The sequence below is a fragment of the Macaca nemestrina genome, chromosome 2 (genome assembly GCF_043159975.1).
Source record: "Macaca nemestrina isolate mMacNem1 chromosome 2, mMacNem.hap1, whole genome shotgun sequence".
Classification (NCBI taxonomy): Eukaryota; Metazoa; Chordata; class Mammalia; order Primates; family Cercopithecidae; genus Macaca; species Macaca nemestrina.
This window is the reverse complement of record NC_092126.1, coordinates 186008209-186026911: the sequence shown is the minus strand read 5'-3', so window position 1 is coordinate 186026911 and position 18703 is coordinate 186008209. Positions and strand designations below refer to the sequence as shown.

Here is an 18703-nt window from a genome sequence, read left to right as displayed (position 1 = left end):
AAAGTTTCTTTGAAGGAGGGAGTAATTTCTTAAATGTGATTTTATTTAACATCAGTATTATATTATTTACAATAGAAAAAATCATCTGTACATTTAAAAGAAATTTAATGATGATTCACTATATTGCAAAATTGTATACAGTTATATGTATCAAGAACATAAGTTAAGGCCTTATTTTTTCATAGAGTATTTCGGTAAACAATGATTTAAATAGCACATACACATGTGGCAAAGCATTTCATTAAGGCATCAGAAAATATTTCCTTAACACATAAATATGATGAACACAAAAGAAAACATTTCAATCTTTGCGGGCTAAATAAGTATTGCCTAATAAACTTGAGAGTTGGGCTCAAATATTATCTTTATTTGGGATTCCTGGAGCAGAATAGAAATACCACTTAAAAGGAGAATTAAATGATGAAGAAAAAAAATTGTGCTAAATTATTTTCAGCTTTCAGTTTATATGTTTGCCAATTTATATTTCATCAGAAATTGCTTTAACATTCCATGCATTGAAGAGAACAATTTCAATTCCATAAAATAGAAAAAATATATATTTTGAAGTATCGCTTAAGCACTTTGGTAGGGGAGCACTCATTGAAAAATATTCTATAAAAACTGTAAGACATTTCTGAATAAATACTCAACTTTTCATAGAATTTGAGGCAAAATTCCCATTGAAAGACTGAATTATGTAACACAGATATACTTTGTTTATCCAGTAGAAATTTGATATACCATCAAATCATATGGATGTTGAAGAATTTACTCATATTGAAGACTTTTTTTTTTTTTTTTTTTTTTTTTTTGAGACGGAGTCTCGCTCTGTCGCCCAGGCTGGAGTGCAGTGGCGCGATCTCGGCTCACTGCAAGCTCCGCCTCCCGGGTTCACGCCATTCTCCTGCCTCAGCCTCCCGAGTAGCTGGGACTACAGGCGCCCACAACCGCGCCCGGCTAATTTTTTGTATTTTTAGTAGAGACGGGGTTTCACCGTGGTCTCGATCTCCTGACCTTGTGATCCGCCCGCCTCGGCCTCCCAAAGTGCTGGGATTACAGGCGTGAGCCACCGCGCCCGGCCAGAAGAACTCTTGAGAGCATGATCCACAGGGAGACTAGAACATGCCTCTACAAAATTCCAAATATTAAAAAATAAAACTGCTGAACCGTCCTGCTGTTTAGCAATGAAAATGGAAGACAGTTGTAGACATTTCTGAGATACTGACTCAAAATACATTTTTATTCTGACTTTTAATTTTTTTTTCTACCAACTCTAGCTATTAGTAGTCATATAAGGGATGGTTATGGCAGATTATTAAATATTTTCTAAGACTCCTGTCTTGCAAATCCATCTACTTGACAGTATTTTATTCTAGGACTAGTTTCAATGTACATAAAAATCCTTGTATAGAATATTTTCACGTTATAAAGATATTGTAAAAGTGGTCTGTATGACAAGAACTTTGTTCATAGATTATACGTATTTTAATTGGTTTTGCTTTGTATCCAGCATACTTCTTAAAACAAGTTTCTTTTTATCTTTTTAAAAGATGTCAATGGTACATAAAAGCCAAGATGAAGTCAGAAGAGAAGAGAAGAAACCACTTACAGAATGGGCATTGTAAGTAGCGCAGTGACTTTCTTTCATTATTTTGTACTGTTCCAGCACTTCAGGAGTTCATTCAAACGCTATCTATTGAGTTGAAAAACAAAAGAAAAAAAATCTCTTCCAACCTTTCAGCATTAAGAATTTTCATCTGGTTTCCAGGTTTGTTGGTGAGAGTTGCACCTGCTTCTCATTAAATAACATTACCTTGTTCCCAATTCTGCTTGCTGGAAAACACAACAGACTGAATTTGCTAAAAATAATAGTTGTCTGATTTTATCAAGTTATTTACCACTCACAATGGCTCCAAAACATGAGTTGGTTTTTATCTAGTGGAGCATTAGACATAGAAATAAATATTAGGGAATCTTTATTCCTTCTTGTAGGGACTGTCTTTTAAATATATAACAAATCAATTTACAATTCATTAATATTAAAAAAGAATATCAGCTCTTTAACTCTTAGAATATGTATGAAATCCTTGGGCTGACTACAAGGTTATATTCATTTGAGAGATCTATTCCCAAGCAGCCTATAATTACCACTATAGTTGGTTTGATAATTGACAACTTCTCCTCCTCAACATCCACCTCCACCTCCACCTCCAAATTGCAAACTACTTCAGCAAGACAGTTTTTCTATTGTGAGACACTGGATTAACAAGAAAGGGATGTTCTCTAATTAACCACAGTGTAGAGATAATATGCAAAGCAACTGAACTGTTTTAATTTATCTTTTATTTCAAATTGAGCAAAAGATAATAAAGGACATTTCAATCTATACCACCCTCCAGGAAAGGGAAAGGATTTAAGTGAGGAGTGTTTATATAGTAAGTTTGAGTCTTACTGCACTGGCAGAGCTGAGAGAACTGATATCTGGCCTGGGATAACCCGGAAAGGCTATAAACAGATTGCAGAAACCTGGATCCAGACACCTGGGCTGATGACTTACTCTGGGCAACCTTAAGATTCACTACAGGGCATTTAGTACTGATATGCAGAGGGAGAAGGTGCTCCTGAGGCATTTATTATCTGTTTTCCAAGAGTCAGGTTAGCATAAACCAAACCAGATGGGCCCAGCACGAAGCAATGAAAACAAGACAGCCAAGGAGGTAGAAGAAAGTTAACCAACTGATGTTTAAGAAGACGTTGATAAGTTAAATTAGTAACCAGGTATTCAAAACTGGAATTCAGTTTGGTTGTTTATTTTCCTCTTTACTACACATATCATGTTTATATGGGAAAAAAGTGATATTTACTAGTCTTATTCTATAGAAATGCATACCACCTTAAATAATTGAATAGTTTAATAGTTAAAACCACATATGAGTTACTAAATGATGCTTGTTATCTGTGTCTAACATAATATTATCAACACGACGACATATCTGATTAGAAACCACTAATAATTTGTAGTGGCTATTAGGTTTGAGGTTATAGAACTCAGTCTGAAATCACAAATTCTACTAAGTTGTTATAAAAATATCATATGGAATATAAAATAGAGGTAGAGACTATCTGTTCTCCTTTTCTCCAGTGTATACTTTGAGAAGTCAAGAAAAGCATGACACGTTAAAATTAGTGTCAGGTCTGGATATACCTAGAAATATGCTTTTCTGGTGCTAATTTCAGAAATATTAATTTTCGCATGGTCTATATGTAGCACTAAGAAGACAGAAGACCAAATATATAAATGAAGGCAATGGGCATAGAAGGACTAAGGAAGCAAATTGCTGCTAATATTGGGCATTTCAATACCTCCTCTAAACTTTATTACCTTTTGTTTGTTGCTTTTGATTTTTTTGTCTGTTTTGCAAGGAGAGTCAAAAAACAGTTAACGCTGGGTATTATATGGCTTTCAAAATCTAAGAAGTAACAAAACCAGGCCGGGCGCGGTGGCTCAAGCCTGTAATCCCAGCACTTTGGGAGGCCGAGACGGGCGGATCACGAGGTCAGGAGATCGAGACCATCCTGGCTAACACAGTGAAACCCCGTCTCTACTAAAAATACAAAAACTTAGCCGGGCGAGGTGGCAGGCGCCTGTAGTCCCAGCTACTTGGGAGGCTGAGGCAGGAGAATGGCGTGAACCTGGGAGGCGGAGCTTGCAGTGAGCTGAGATCCGGCCACTGCACTCCAGCCTGGGGTGACAGAGCGAGACTCCGCCTCAAAAAAAAAAAAAAAAAAAAAAAAAGAAGTAACAAAACCAAAATACCATCCACTCTGCCACAAACTTCACATTGGTCTTTTAATCCCTACTAGTCTGTATTCAATAAAGGCTCTCTGTGTGATTATTGCCTGTAAAAACCATACCAAAGATAGTTGGAAAGATAGAAAGATATGTAAGAAATGACCTCCTGTCTAGAGATCTAAAATGGAAAATGGAAATTAATGAGCCAGCTTGGTGGCTTGTGTCTATAGTCCCAGCTACTCAGGAGGCTGAGGCAGGAGGATCACTTGAGCTCAAGAATTCAAGGCCAGCCTGGACAATGTAGCAAGACTGCCATTTCTCTAAAAAAAAAAAAAAGAAATACATAAATGAGCAAAACAGAGGGATATTCATGGGCAGAGGCAGTCTGTGACTTCTTTGGATACTCACAAATGGACATACAACCACGCATTCATGTTTTCTAGCCATCCTTTCTCATCATCCTAACTGCCCGTAGGCTGTGAGCACTCCATCCCCACCAATGAAGCTCAACAGACATACAACCAATGACCAGATTTGGGCCTTTGATTTCCATCCTTCCCACCAGGATAGACAAGCTGATCCTTTTCAGCACTATGTGTAGTCAGTCAGTCCATGGAAACCACTATGTGAATACAGAAAACGGCCATTATCCCTACTGGCCTTTCTTGCTTCTATGCCATGGAGTCAGTTCTTTACTGCTTGAGGTTTTCTGGAAAAGGGAGAGACCACAGGACTAGGGTATGAGTTCATGAAACCTAATGCCGTAGAGTACAAAAGGTACAGGAGGGACCCTGATGGGCTTCCTTGTTTTGGAGGGAGGCTTATGCCTCATTTTTCCCATTCCCCAAGCTACAGCAGATGTGGACTGTTTTGGAAGTTTAGTGAACGAGTGAGCTGATTAAACATTTTACAGAAATATGAGACATGTGTTTTCTGGAATCTGTCAGCTCACTTTCTAGGAATCCACCAGGTCATTCTACATTAACCGTGAGGTAAATAAATGTTTGACCCTTGTAGTCAAAGCTTTCATATGGGCAGAGCGTGGGACAGGAAGAAAAGAGAGACTTTAAGTCATTAATAAGACTGACTACTTCAGTATGTCATTCCCCGTTTTAAATGTTCACAAGATGTAGACTACAGAGATACTCAAACTAAATCAATCGTTTTGTTGTTGTTGTTGCAGTGCGCTTCCCGGGAATTAAAACTTACATCGATCCAGATACATACGAAGACCCATCCCTAGCAGTTCATGAATTTGCAAAGGAGATTGATCCCTCAAGAATTCGCATTGAGAGAGTCATTGGGGCAGGTAAATGTCAAATCTACGCTTTTGAACAAAAGATTCCTTAATTTCTTTGTAACTGGTTTATCAACATACTATCTTATATCTTGGCAGTTTTGGTCATTGAAAAGTTTTAACAAGTGAGAAGTAAAATGATCTTGTTTGTATATGGTTTTGTTTGTTTGGTTTTTTTTTTTAAGTATACCGAGTGTCCTTTTGTTTCCAAATACTGAGAACATTCACAAAAGTTACTTTTAACATTCTATGGCCTTTTTTTAATAGTGGAGATAAATTACAATGAAACTAGAGTTTTTAGGAGTTTGTCATAAGGTTATAGATTTACTCGAGCGCCAACATCTATAGACATATGCTATAATTATAATAGTATTTAAAATGATGACCATGAGCCTCTGCAAGACACAGAAAAGTTCTGAGAATCACCAAAGAGAAAATTTGGTTCAGTGTAGTTTTATGTCATTTTAATGCAAATTAGTGTTTTTTGCTATGTAGAATTTTCTAATACTTAGAACACTTTATTATTTACCTATTCTGAATAAATATAAATTTCTTGTAAATCACCACACAGGAATTTATGCTGTACATTGGTAAGGGCAGAGCCTAAGCCGATGTAACAAAGAGACTCCAGAATACAAATTTATTCCTCTTTCAGATGCCTGACCCAAAGTGCATAGTCCATGCTGGCTGCGGAGCTCTCATTCAGGGGGACTTGCAAGGCCCAAGTTCCTTCTATTCTTGGCTCTGCCTTCCCCTAGCATGCCCTCTTCCTCTAAATGACCAAAGCTGGGTCACCAGTACATCTGCCTTCCTGCCTGTGAGAAGGAAAAGGAAATAGATCAGTCTCTCTGGTTTTGCTTTTAAGGCAATAACCTGAAACTTCCAAACACAGTATTCACATCTCAATGGTCCAAATAACAATAACATGGACACATTTAAGTGCTAGAGAATTTGGAAACAGAATTGCTGACGGCTGCCATGTATGCAGCTAAAATGCATGTATTTATGCGGGGGGGCTGTTTTCCTAAACTAGAGAAGGGAGACTGGATCTTAATGGGAAACATAGGTCTCCTCTAGATGCTGGAGATTTGTTTAATCCTTTGGAAACAGCAGAACAGATGGAAGCATGGGCATTCCAGCCAGGTGTCATGTCTTTACAAAGGCCAAAAGAAAGCAGCTGATGATCCTCTGTTTCTTTCAAAGTCCTTTTTCACCCAGAAGGACAAACTACATAATTTGCAGGACCCAGTATACCCTGAAACATACAGAGTCTCTTGTTAAAAATTTATTAGGAATTTCAAGAAGGTGACAACAGAGAACTAAACCAACTATAGGGCACACCTAAACTCAAGGCTCTATGTGACTGCACAAGTCACATACTCATGAAGCTAATCCTGTTACACAGAGAGTAGAACTACCTCAAGAATTTCAGGCACATTTGCAGAGAGTTCTTCCTGATTTCACTCCATTCCCTATGTACCGTAGATCACCTCATCTCCTGCATGGCTGGGTCTCCCTCTGAAAGCTGCCACAAGGGCCTTTATGTTCATAATCTTTATGTTCTCAGCCAAAGAAGCTGCCATAGCTAATTTCAAGATTAAGGACCTGAAATGGAACCAGATTCTCTATCTTCTTCCACTGAACAAAGAGCACATCAGCAAGCATAATTGAGAAGAGTGATTGAATTATATTCATTTAGCTTTGGAGTTTGTTTTCTTAAGACAGCAAAGGGATAGAGAAGAGAGGAGGTTGAGTAATCTCCATTGCACACAATGTTTGTTCTTGCACCTGAGAAAAACTGATATGTCTTTTTATACTGTCTTGTTCAATACTCACATAGACACGGGAGAAGCAATTTCTGTTTTAGCCCTTTGTGCTACAACGTAACAAAATGCCAGTGTGTGAAATCATAATGTTGAGAGATAAAATCAAGTATCTGAAGTATAAAGAATAAGAAGAAATTAAACGTTTCTTTTATTTTGGGATTTTTTCAACTAAAATATAAATTTTCCTCTTAAGAAAGTATAATGGTTACTGCAAAAGCAAAACTTAACTACTAAAGAGATTATTTTAGTTTCATTATTCCACCTGCCTTCCCTGAACTCTAATAAGTCATAATGGGATTTATCTCATTTGACAAAGACAGACTATCTAAACCATGTAGTTATTCCTATAGATTGGGGTCTCTTTTTAAATCTGTATTCGTCGTTGATTGTTTCAGCTTTCAAACAATATGCTAAGAGTCCTTTTACTGTCCATATTCGGAAAAATAATGAAAAAGTGTTAACACCTAACTTGCCTCTTTGTGCCCTTGGCCAGTACTGCTCTGTCAATTTATTCCTTTAGATCATTGTTATAGCCCTTTTATGCTGCTCTCATAGAATGCCTCACACCAGGTAATTTATATTGAACAGAGTTTTTTTGGCTCAAGGTTCTGGCGGCTGGAGTCAAGATTGAGGGGCCACATCTGGTGAGGGTCTTCCTGCTACATCATAACGTGGTGGAAGACATCACATGGGTGAGGGAGAGAAAAAGGGGGCTGATCTCCACCTTTTAAAACAAGCCTGCTGCATTAATCCAGTCATGAGGGCTCAGCCCTCATGATCTAATTACCTCTTTAGGTCCCACCTCTAAACACGGTTGTATTAAGGATTACATTTCCAATGTGTGCATTTGAGGGGACACATTCAAACCATAGCAGTCATGTTTCTAAAACTTTATTTTTGTGAATGTGTGAAGTGTGCATATTTTCCATACCAGCAGTGTGGACAAAACATTACTCAAGTTGAAGAAGAACCAGTTGTTACGTAGTATCTGTGTACCTCTGGTTACTTTCCCAATCTGTAACTATACATACTTTCTTAGATTGCCTCGTATCCTTTATTTTCTTTTCCCGGCTATTGACTGTTTCTTCTCAGATTCTATTTCTTCTTCATCTTTGTCCTTTAAGTAGTCCCCTTGGAAATGTAAATTAAGTGACTTAAGTGGTAGTCTAGATGCTGGACAGAGATGAAATGGGGTGGAGAAGATGAGAGAGGCCAGATATCAGGTTGTGACAATTGTCAAGTGAAGGATATTCAGGCAGAATTAAGGCATAAGAATTAAGACGGTAGGAATGGAAAGGAGTACTTAGATTCACAGTTCGTTGCCAAGGAAAAATATACGAGACCTCCATCTCTTATAGATGCAAGACATGCATGCAAAGCAACAGTTAAGATTAATTTTCAGATGTCTAGTTGGAAAAGCACAATATACAATCATTAAATCTTTCTTAAATGAGTTATCAAAAATAAATGTAAAACACCCACATTAACATTTTCACAAAAAGCATAATATCACACCAGACCCGTGATATTTCTTAACACATTCACTGAACAATGTTTGTTAGATGGCTAATATTTACTTGTAAAAGATAATGTGCCACTTAATCTTTTCATATTAAATCACTATGCTTCTCAAGATATATGTATTAAGGCTGCCTTCCTCAATCTTTGTCCTGAGATTTTCGACTAGTAACCATCGAAATACTGTGCAACTGAACCATAAAAATTTAATTTTTCTGTACATATATTCTTAACATTCTCCATCTTTCCCTGTAAATTTCACTTCTTTATAAGTTTTCTAGGGTGCTTTTGTGTGTGTATCACTCTTCTATTTAATAGTGGCAGCTTATCTTCGTTCATCAATATTGGCCTGAATTTCCATGAAAATGCACATTTCCATTTAAATAAAGTGAGCAGCTCTGTTGCATAAGAAACTATCAAGATTATCTATCTCCTTTGACTTTTTTTGCATTATAAAATGAAATTCTGTGGACAAAGGACTGTAAAACAGAAACTCCCAGGCTACAACAGCCAAGTCAGATTAGGGGAGAATCATTATTTTATACATATCTTGCAAGATATGAGAAAACTGGTAAACAATTTTAATCATGGTCTGAAAAAGGTCATTGAAAACTGTCCGTCTTTCAGTGCACTACTGAACCTAAACCAGTATGAGAACAACTTGCCTGGCAGAGTGTAATTTTGAAACATTATTCCATTGAAAAAATCAATCTTGTGTCTCTAAGCCCATAGGGCACCCTTCTTAAATTTGACCTTCCGTCTTTCCCTAGTCTCAATGGAAATACATAATATCTTCCTGTCATTCATATTCTATCCCTTTATCTATACAAAACTCATTATGGCCTCCACTATCAGCCTTCTCTTCTGGCTTAGTGTCACCAATTTTTTTCTCTTCCTAGAATAGTCCAGGAGGTTTTAACTGTTGGTTTCTCAGCAGTTATCTGCAGGTAAAAGAAAGTCAAAAGGACAACAAAAAGGATATAAAAGTGAGTGTCAAGCCTAGTATTTCAGTTCTGTTATTCCATCTGGTTTGAAGTCACATTTCCTCTTGATATTATACAAGGCATAATGTTCACTTCATGTGCCTCTTCTAATTCCCTTGCCACTCTCAACACAGCAGGCCTCTTTTTTCTACTCTAAAATACATTATTTTTTAGTTATCTTAAAGAAACTTTATTTTTGTTTCTCTTTTACAGTTGTGTTATACATTCTTGTAACATGACAATGACAAATGTAGGCAATATTCCAGATGTGGTTTTACAATTCTCTTTATATACATTTTTTAAAACCTTGTGTTTATGACTCATTTTCTCTATATTTAGATGAGATGACCTCCTTAGAAATGAGGTTCATTCTTGTCCATCAACTTAAAGGATTTATGGTAGAGGTCGGATTAATTTTCTTGTGTATTCTTGAAAACTTTGCATGTTTAGTACACTGAGAATAAGATCAACAACAGATTTTGGCAAAGCCTTTGTGCCTTTTACTGAATAATTTCATAGCTTTCTAAATCAAATGATGTAATGAAAGATCAGCTTTACCCATTCTCCATCTATGTTATGATATGAATAAAAGCAAAGACTGAAGCAAGACAGACTCAGATTTGAGTCACAGCTTTGCTACTAGCTCATTCTGTAAACTTTAGCAATTTAGATATCTTTCAGAGATTTGGGTTGCTCCACGTATCAAGTAGATTCATAATAATAACTGCTATCTTACAAGATTAATAAAAGGATTAGAAATGACTATTAGATTAAAAAATAAATACAGTTTTTACATTCAGTTTTGACCGCTGAAATGAACACTTACTGCCCAACCCTCGATATACTTTGTGATATGAATATCTGCCCATGTAGAATTCAACAGTCAATGCCTTAGGTAACTGGAATAATATTTATATTTTTCAGAGTTAGTTGAAAATTGGTAATTGAACTGAAATTTTATTCTTCTTAGTACATTGAGTTATATCCATGTCAACAAACTCTTTTTCTTTTTAATTAAACTCAAAACTTATTTTTTTACATTTAGGACATTATATTTGTTAGGTATGTGTTTATTATTTGCTAAAAAACTCAAGTCATAAGATGAGAAGCAAAGGAAAAATTATTTAAATGTCTTAATGTAAAACTGTTCTACAGAAGTCTATCAATTTATTCTTGGTACATCTAAGAAATTAGTAGATGTACTGTCAGAAATAGGACTGTATATCAATTTAATAGACTTTCAATTAATTTGTGTTAATTTCAGGACTGTTTATGTATTTTCAACACTCTACATCTTATTTTGAATCATTTAGTACCCCTTTTCTATCTTACATACAGATTTCCCAAACTTGCAAGTTGCCTCATCATAGTCATTGTTTGATAAGTGCTAGTTTAATAAATAAATAGCATTCTTAAACTATTTAAAAAATAAATAATGGGTAAATAAATGAACGACAAAAGGATATTGAATTATTCTAAGTAATGATTTTACATGACTATGTTTATCTGGTTGCCAAAAAAATCTTAATGAAGTATGACAATTAATATAAAATCAAATGCATAATATATGCAAATAAAAAATAAGACAGAAAAACAAATTCATAGAGGACATTTGGGAATTACAATTGTTACATTACTTTATATTAACAATTTACCTGATAGACCAAAATTATAAAATTTATTATATGCCTTTGCATTTATATAGTAAAATACAGACTTATACAGAAAATGTTACATCGATATTTTATTTTGAATTGAGTTTATGTAACGGGAAGTAATTTTGAAGAGATGTTTATAACTTACGAAGAAGTTATTTTTCAAATACTTTTAATGTTTTTCTTCTAGTTTGTGTATTACTAAAATATTAGGTGAAATGAAGGAAATTTGATCCCTGTTTTCAAAAGAGTTCTCCAAGGATGTAAGCAAGACTGGGTACATCTTAGAATGATGTTCTCACTTATGGCTAAAAATCAACAGATGAGAAAGACCCACATATCAACAGCAACAACTTTTAACCCTTATATTGCTAGAGTATGTTAGTTATCTTTTGCTGCATAACAAATTACCCTAAAACTTAAAACGAGAACATTATTATCTCACAGTTTCAGTGGCTCAGGATTCAGGAATGGCTTAGCTCCTGCACAGTTGCTCACAAGGTTGCAATCATGGTGTCAGCTGGGACTGTGGTCTCACCTGAAGGCTCAGCTGGGCAAGGATCCACATCCAAACTTATGTATATAGCTGCTGTCAGGATACAGTTCTTTGAGGGTTGTTGAGCAGACAGTCTTAATTCCTCACTGCTGCTGGCTGGAGAACACGCTCAGATTCTTACCATGTGGGCTTCTCCAACGTGGCAGCTTGCTTCATCAAAGCCAACAAGAGAGTCTGCTAGTAAGACGGAAGTCAAGTGTTTTATAACCTAATCATGGAAGTGTCAGCAAGTTATCTTTGCACATTCTATTGACTATAAATATGATACTAGACCCCACACTGAAGGGAAGGGCTCACACAAGGATAGGAATACCAGGATGCAGGGATCATCGCAGGCCATCTTAAAAGTTTTCCTACTACATATAGTATTGTTTCATTATGTTTGAAGCTCTAAAGTGGTCCTAATTAGCCAACATTCCCAGGAGTGATTTCTCCCCTTCAGTCCAATTCACATCAAAGATGTCAAAGATGAGTCTTTGACACTCTCTGATACTCAAGCAGTTTGCTCTGGCAGTGCTCTTGTAAGATGGATAGTGGGGAGCAGGCCAGTGGCATGGGTCAGGTACAGTTGAGGGGTCAGATGATCAACTGACCAGGAGGGTCTCTGTCTGGAGATCATTCTCAGAGTTTAGGACGTTCCTCCCACTTTCTTGTACCTGTATTCAGTGCAGGTCAATTATTAGGTGTTTCTTTCATAAAGGGAGTTTAGTCTCTTCTTGTAATGGTATGCTTTTGTTAAGGTTTATGAGAGTTGAATCTGTGCTGAGATGGACTTGTGTATCCAGGGTTTTTAGGTCTCATTGTCACAGAGACCCAGTCATCCACAGGCCTAGTTGCCTCATACCCCTAAGGACACATAATGTCGGTCCTGTGAGATGTTTGAGTAGGCCATATGGCTATCATTAATCCTGCAGCCACCATGCATGTGTAGGCAGTGTTTCAAGCGGAGAGCAAGAGTTGTAAGGCCATTGGAGGTCTTGTCTCTAAACTTAATTCTGACACATTCAGTTGATCAAAGCAAGTCACAAAACCAGACCAGATTTAACAAGGTAGAAAAATAGATTTTACTGCTTAATAGAAACAGCAAAATTACATTGCAAAAGGGCATACATATAGGATAGGGAGGAATTCATGACCATTTTTTTTTACTATCTACCACATGGCTTATAGTTTTTTTTAAGTGAATCATTATTTTTTCAAGCGTAATGTGAATAACAAATTATGAATTTATTTACTATTTTATCTCTAAGACTATTTTTGCTTTGCACCCCTAATGAATGATAGTAATGTTTTCTTAACAGTGTTAGTTAATCAGCCTTGGGTTAAATAAAAGGCTTACAAAAGTGAATAATGGGCCAGGCATGGTGGCTCACGCCTGTAATCCCAGCACTTTGGGAGGCCAAGGTGGGCAGATCACTTGAAGTCAGGAGTTTGAGACCAGCCTGGTCAACATGGTAAAACCCCATCTCTACTAAAAATACAAAAATTAGCCAGGTGTGGTGGTGGGCACCTGTAATCTCAGCTAATCAGAAGGCTGAGGCAGGAGAATCTCTAGAACCAGGGAGGCAGAGATTGCAGTGAGCTGAGACAGTGCCACTGCACTCTAGCCTGATAGCCTGGGTGACAGAGCAAGACTCAGTCTCAAAAAACCAAAACAAACAAACAAACAAACAAAAACCATGAATAATGGAGCATCTTGCACTAAGCAGGAAGCTAAGGAAAGTATAATATATAAGGTAGAAAGAAGTAGAAAGGAGGAAAGAAAGGACAAGATAGATAATAAGTGAAGAAAACATACATATAAATTGTTCAAAGAACGTAAAGATCACCATATACTGGGAGATCAGATTGCACTAGAAAGACTGAATTAGGCATTTAAATATACTGTTAAAGATAAGGAATGTCAAGCTGTAGAAAAGGTAGTCTAGATGGAAAGAACATTAGCGATGGTAGAATAAACGGTGTGGAGATTAAGAGAAATTTAGGCCATTTTCAAGTATTTAGAGTTTGATGACACTGGATCTTTATTATATCCAATTTCTCTTCAAAACATAAGCTTTTCCTTGTTTTTTTTTTTTTTTTTTTTTAATGTGAATGCAACTCTAGCCCTGCTTTTTGGCTGTGAATAATAGTTAGTGGCTTTTTAGTTTCATGACTTTTTAATGACAAAGTGTAAAGTGATTAAAGAAAAGAGGAAAGATGTTTTACTTTTATTGGGCAAAGAAAAGTAAAAAAGAGTATGGATCTGTATGTGTATGTGCATGTATACATACGTACATGTAAATGTGTTTGTGTGTGTGTGTGTGTGTTAGTCAGCTTCGCTGTCATAACAAAATAGATTGGGTGGCTTAAAAGGCACAAATTTATTTTCTCACAGTTCTGGACACTGGAGTTTGATGGATGCCTACACAGTCAGGTTCTGGAGAAGCTCTCTTCTGTGTCGCAGAGATCAGCCTCCTTGCTTTGTCCTCACATGGCAGAGAAGAAGAGATATATCTTCCTTTTCTTATAAGATCACAGTCTTTATCAGATTAGGGCCCGGCTCTGAAAACCTCATTTAGCCTTAATTTCCTCCCAAAGACCATATGTCCAGATTTTGTCACATAGAGAGTTAGGGCATTAATGTATAAATTTTGGTGGGACACAATTTAGTCCTCTGTGTGTGTGTGCGCGCACACGCGCGTGCTGGATCAGGAAGAAAGCAAGATATTACCTGATGAAATATTTACTCACTGTTATCCGAGTGTCTGTATGAGTGAATTTTGAATGAAAGGATAAAAATTGTAAATTCATAAAGGATATGCCTGCTAGGTTTGACTTACTTGGAGAGCTCTGTCTGAACTTAGAGCTGAGTTTAGGCCAAGAGCTAAAGCAGAGTATCACATGGTTACCATGTGTCCAGAGAGTGGTGTAGCCACAGGGAAACAGAGAGAGGAACAATAGGTCTCCCTGAGTAAAATCTATAAAGATGGTATAGTTTCAGTTACTTTTCAGATAATATGCTGATGTGATTGCTGTTCAGACTATAAGAAAGGTATCAAAAAATTAATATGAATGCTAAAAATCAAACTGTTCAATGTGCAGTTGAAGCTTGATTGCTTAGGCCGGGATGTACCTATCAAGGGTTACCTTTGTAGTAGATTCTTCCAACAGATGTTAAACACCTTTTCTTAAAACCAAGTATTTGACATTTTATCACAACTTGTATTGACATCAATGTAACTTGTGTATCCGCTGTTCCCTGATTACAATGGAAAAATACCTTAATTTTATCAGGAAATAATATTTATGTCATAAATAGGGAGGGTTTCTTCCCCCAAAATTATTTCCACCTTTGATAGCCAGTTAATCCATCTCTGCTTAGAATCTCATAACCTTTCCTCACAGTAAGTGACACTTTCTAACCTGTCTCATCTTTTCCTGATCTTGTCCCTAAAATTTGGAGTCATTTTATATTTGTTCTTCAAACGTCTCATCCACTGGGGGAGAAAATTCAGTTTAAATTTTGAGAACAAGAACTAGCCCATTTACCTTTGTGAGCTGTAATTTCCCTGTCTGTGAAATAAAAGTAAAATACCTTTGCTCCTTCATGATTGTTGTGAAAAGCAAATGAGATAAAGTAGATTCTGACCATCCAGCATTTATCAGAACACCACCAATGAAAGAGTTCATTGCCTCCAAGATAGCCAATTCCCTTGGGAACAGTTCCAATAAATCCAGGATATTCATGAGTGAAAAAACAAAAATGTGCTTCCTTATAACTTGGTACATGATCTTACAACACTGCCTACTGGTACTCGTTCTGCAAAATTGAGCTTATACAAAGTAAACCTAATCCTACTTCCACACCACACCATTACTCTTCAAATATTTAAAGAACAACATGTAAACCTCATAAATCTTCTTCGTTCAGCCTAAATTGTCTAAATCTTTCAACCATTTCCATCCGACATGATGTCTAGATATGTCATCATTCAGGCCACCTTCCTCTGGAGATCTAGAGTTTTTCTCTAAGTCTTTTCCAGAATTGAACCCAATACTCCAAATGTTTTCTAATCAGTGTGAGAACACAGGGATAGCACCTTTCCTGCTGTGCCTCAATTAATGCATCCTGAGTTTGCATTTGCTTTTTGAACAACTGCCATGCACTGTTGGCATAGGGAGAGCTTACTACCAGCTTATCCCCAGCAGTCTTTCTCAAAGGAGTTTCTATTAAGCCAGGACTATTTCTAGACTTGTCAATTGACTTTATTACTTTTGAGTGCAATATTATATTTTTATAGGTCTACACTGTATATCTATGTAAATCATATATATAAATATGAATCATCTATATCATATTCTTATTTAAAAATATGAATAGATACAGATATGTTAAAATGATCTAGATATGTAATACCTATATAAATTTGTATAGATGTGTAAAGAATGTATATTCTAGAAATATATACTAGAATATATGATATATGTTCTTTACATATCTATACAAATTCTAGTATACAGAGAATATATGATATAGAATATATGATATATATACTTTACATGTCTATACAAACATTATATTCTTTTCATATTCCCATTTCATAAATATTCCTATTAAATTTCATGGTGTTTCTGTACATAAAATTTCTCAACCTGTCCATGTCTTTTTCCTTCTCAATTACATCAGCTGGTACAATTATTGTCCTTCTCAGTAACGTCTGTGATTTGTTTTGCCTTGCAATTTAGCTGTGTGCCCTTATCATAAGAGCTTAGTGCTCTCTGTGCAGCAATCATTTAGTACCCTCTAATTTTCTTCTTCATTGGGACAATTGTTTTTGTATTATTTGAATTCTGTATTTTGTAGATGCCTATCTCTCACTCTTTGTAGAATCTCTGATCAAGATATTGTCCCCAATCCGTGTGCATTTTAACTGCCACTCTGAAGTTTAATGTCTACAGTTATGGCCAGTACTTTTTCCCTGGGTTGTAAGTATCTTAAAGTGAAAATGGTCAGTTTTTTCCCAAGTTTCCCCACCCCCTGCATTTCATGAGTCTTTATTCAGAAATAAGTCAAAATAACAGCTCTGTTGACTTTTTGAAAGATGGACACAGCAGCGAGGCAGGCAATTGTGATTTTATAGCTTCTCACTTATTGCTTTCATGATGGAGGAAATGAATTCACAGGATGGGAAAGTGTGTTTTGTGAGGATTGATTAAAGCGTGAAGCACTTGGACTTTCCAGGTGGTCTAATGCAGTTCCTTGTTCACATGGAAACCTCTGATATTCTCTCCCTGCCAAAATATTTGTCCATGGTTTCCTCCTTGCTTCAGCCTATCAGGAAAAAAAAGCCTGTCTTTAGCATTAATAATAGTCAAGAATTATTAAATGTTCATCTGCCTGGGATGAACTTTACATGCATCATTATTCCTTTTATCATCACAACCCTATAAATCACAAAGATCACATATGTCCATTTTATGGACACGAAAGCTAAGATTTAAAGAGATTAAATTATTTGGTCAAAGTGAACCAGCTTGTAATAGTAAAGCCAGAGTAATCTGATGTTATAGCTCATGCTTTTATTAACCACAACTTCATTTCAAATAACCCTTTATATTGATGAAGCCGTACTGCTATAAGAATATCTTCTTCTGGCACTTGTACAATTGATACTTCTGAAACCATCTCCACCTATCTTAGGTGAATTTATCTCTGTTGCTTGCTTGCTTTCTGGCCATCTGTCAGTCTTTCTGTCTGCAGTCACTTTCCAACTCTGTGATGTATATAGACTGTGTTCTGGCTGCTGATTGAGCCTCTGTGATTTGTAGGCTGAAAGTGAATTACCATTACCTAAGTGCATTGATGCACCGAAAAATACCACCTGCCTCAGCAGAACCAACAGTAATGTGAATATTGATTATTGTCATGAAATCATTATTTAGGATAGGATTACAAATTTCCCTCATTTGAAGCATGATTTGCATGTTCTGTGTGGCATGTCAATTTATCAACAAACCCTGTCAGCTCTGCCTTCAAATATACCCCAGGATCCAAGCTCATTTTACCCCTTTGCAACATCCACCCTGGCCAATCCACCAACACCTCTCCTAGCCTCCCTTCTTCCACCACTCCATGGTATGTTCTCCTAACATGGAACCCTAGAACGGGAAGATCCCTTGGAAAAGTAAACCAGATTGTGTCCTTCTCTGATCAAAACCTGCCAGTCATGATCTGTTCCAGTCAAAGTAAGAGCCTGGCCACCTACTTAACTGCCTCTTCAATTGCATCTCCACCAACTTTCCCTTCACTCATTGCTGTGGCAACAATGGTGTCATTGTTCCTCAACTTGCCACATGCACTCCTATCTCAAAACCTTTGCACCTGACATTCTGTCTAACTGGGAAGCTCTTAGCTCCGGTAACATCATGGCTCCGTCCCCACTCCCTCACTTCCTCCCACTTCTATGACAATGCAAATTCATCAGAGACCTTTCAGGTCCTTCATAAACTAGCAATTCCCCTTCCATACTCTCCTTCCCTCTTGCCCTGCCTTTAGTCCATAGTAATTATTACTAACTGACATGTACATGGGTTTTGTTTTTCCTGTTGTCTGTCTTCCCCTTTCTCTTTCTAGTTCACTGCTGTACCCTCAGCTCTTTAAACATTACACCTGTGTTCTCTTTATTCTCTCTGAAATTTCTATTAGTCAACCCTCAGATTGAGCCTTCAGCCTTATCCAACCCTTAGATTGAGCCTTCACCTTCTGAAGAATTAAACTCACATATTTTACCTGTGGTTTGTCTTTGTAGGTGCAGATTCATGCTATTTTTCTATCAGACTTCTTCAACTATGTCTATGTACCTTCCGATACTTCTTTTGAGTATTTTTTCTGCTATCATTTTAATTTTCAGAAATCTCTCCAATTTTTGGATGATTTCTCTTAGCATCCAGATCCTTCTTGATTGATGAAGCCTATCTTGTAAGACACCATTATTGTTTATTCTAGTTTTCTTGATTCTCTCAGATTATTCATGCCTCTCACTTTTGTACTGGGAACTCTTCTCACACATCTGGTGATTCTTGGCTTTGCATT

The 18703-nt window shown here is 36.6% G+C and overlaps 1 protein-coding gene across 8 annotated transcripts in view; it reads left to right on the top strand.

Moving 5' to 3' along the window:
• LOC105477433 (EPH receptor A6) overlaps nucleotides 1–18703 on the top strand; it is a 950680-nt gene that overhangs the window by 676740 nt on the left and 255237 nt on the right. For all 8 annotated transcript variants that reach the window (XM_071092526.1, XM_011733921.3, XM_011733919.3 and 5 more), the window contains 2 exons: nucleotides 1551–1621; nucleotides 4977–5102. In XM_071092526.1, coding sequence (XP_070948627.1) covers nucleotides 1551–1621; nucleotides 4977–5102 — 197 coding nt within the window. The remainder of the gene's footprint in view (nucleotides 1–1550; nucleotides 1622–4976; nucleotides 5103–18703) is intronic.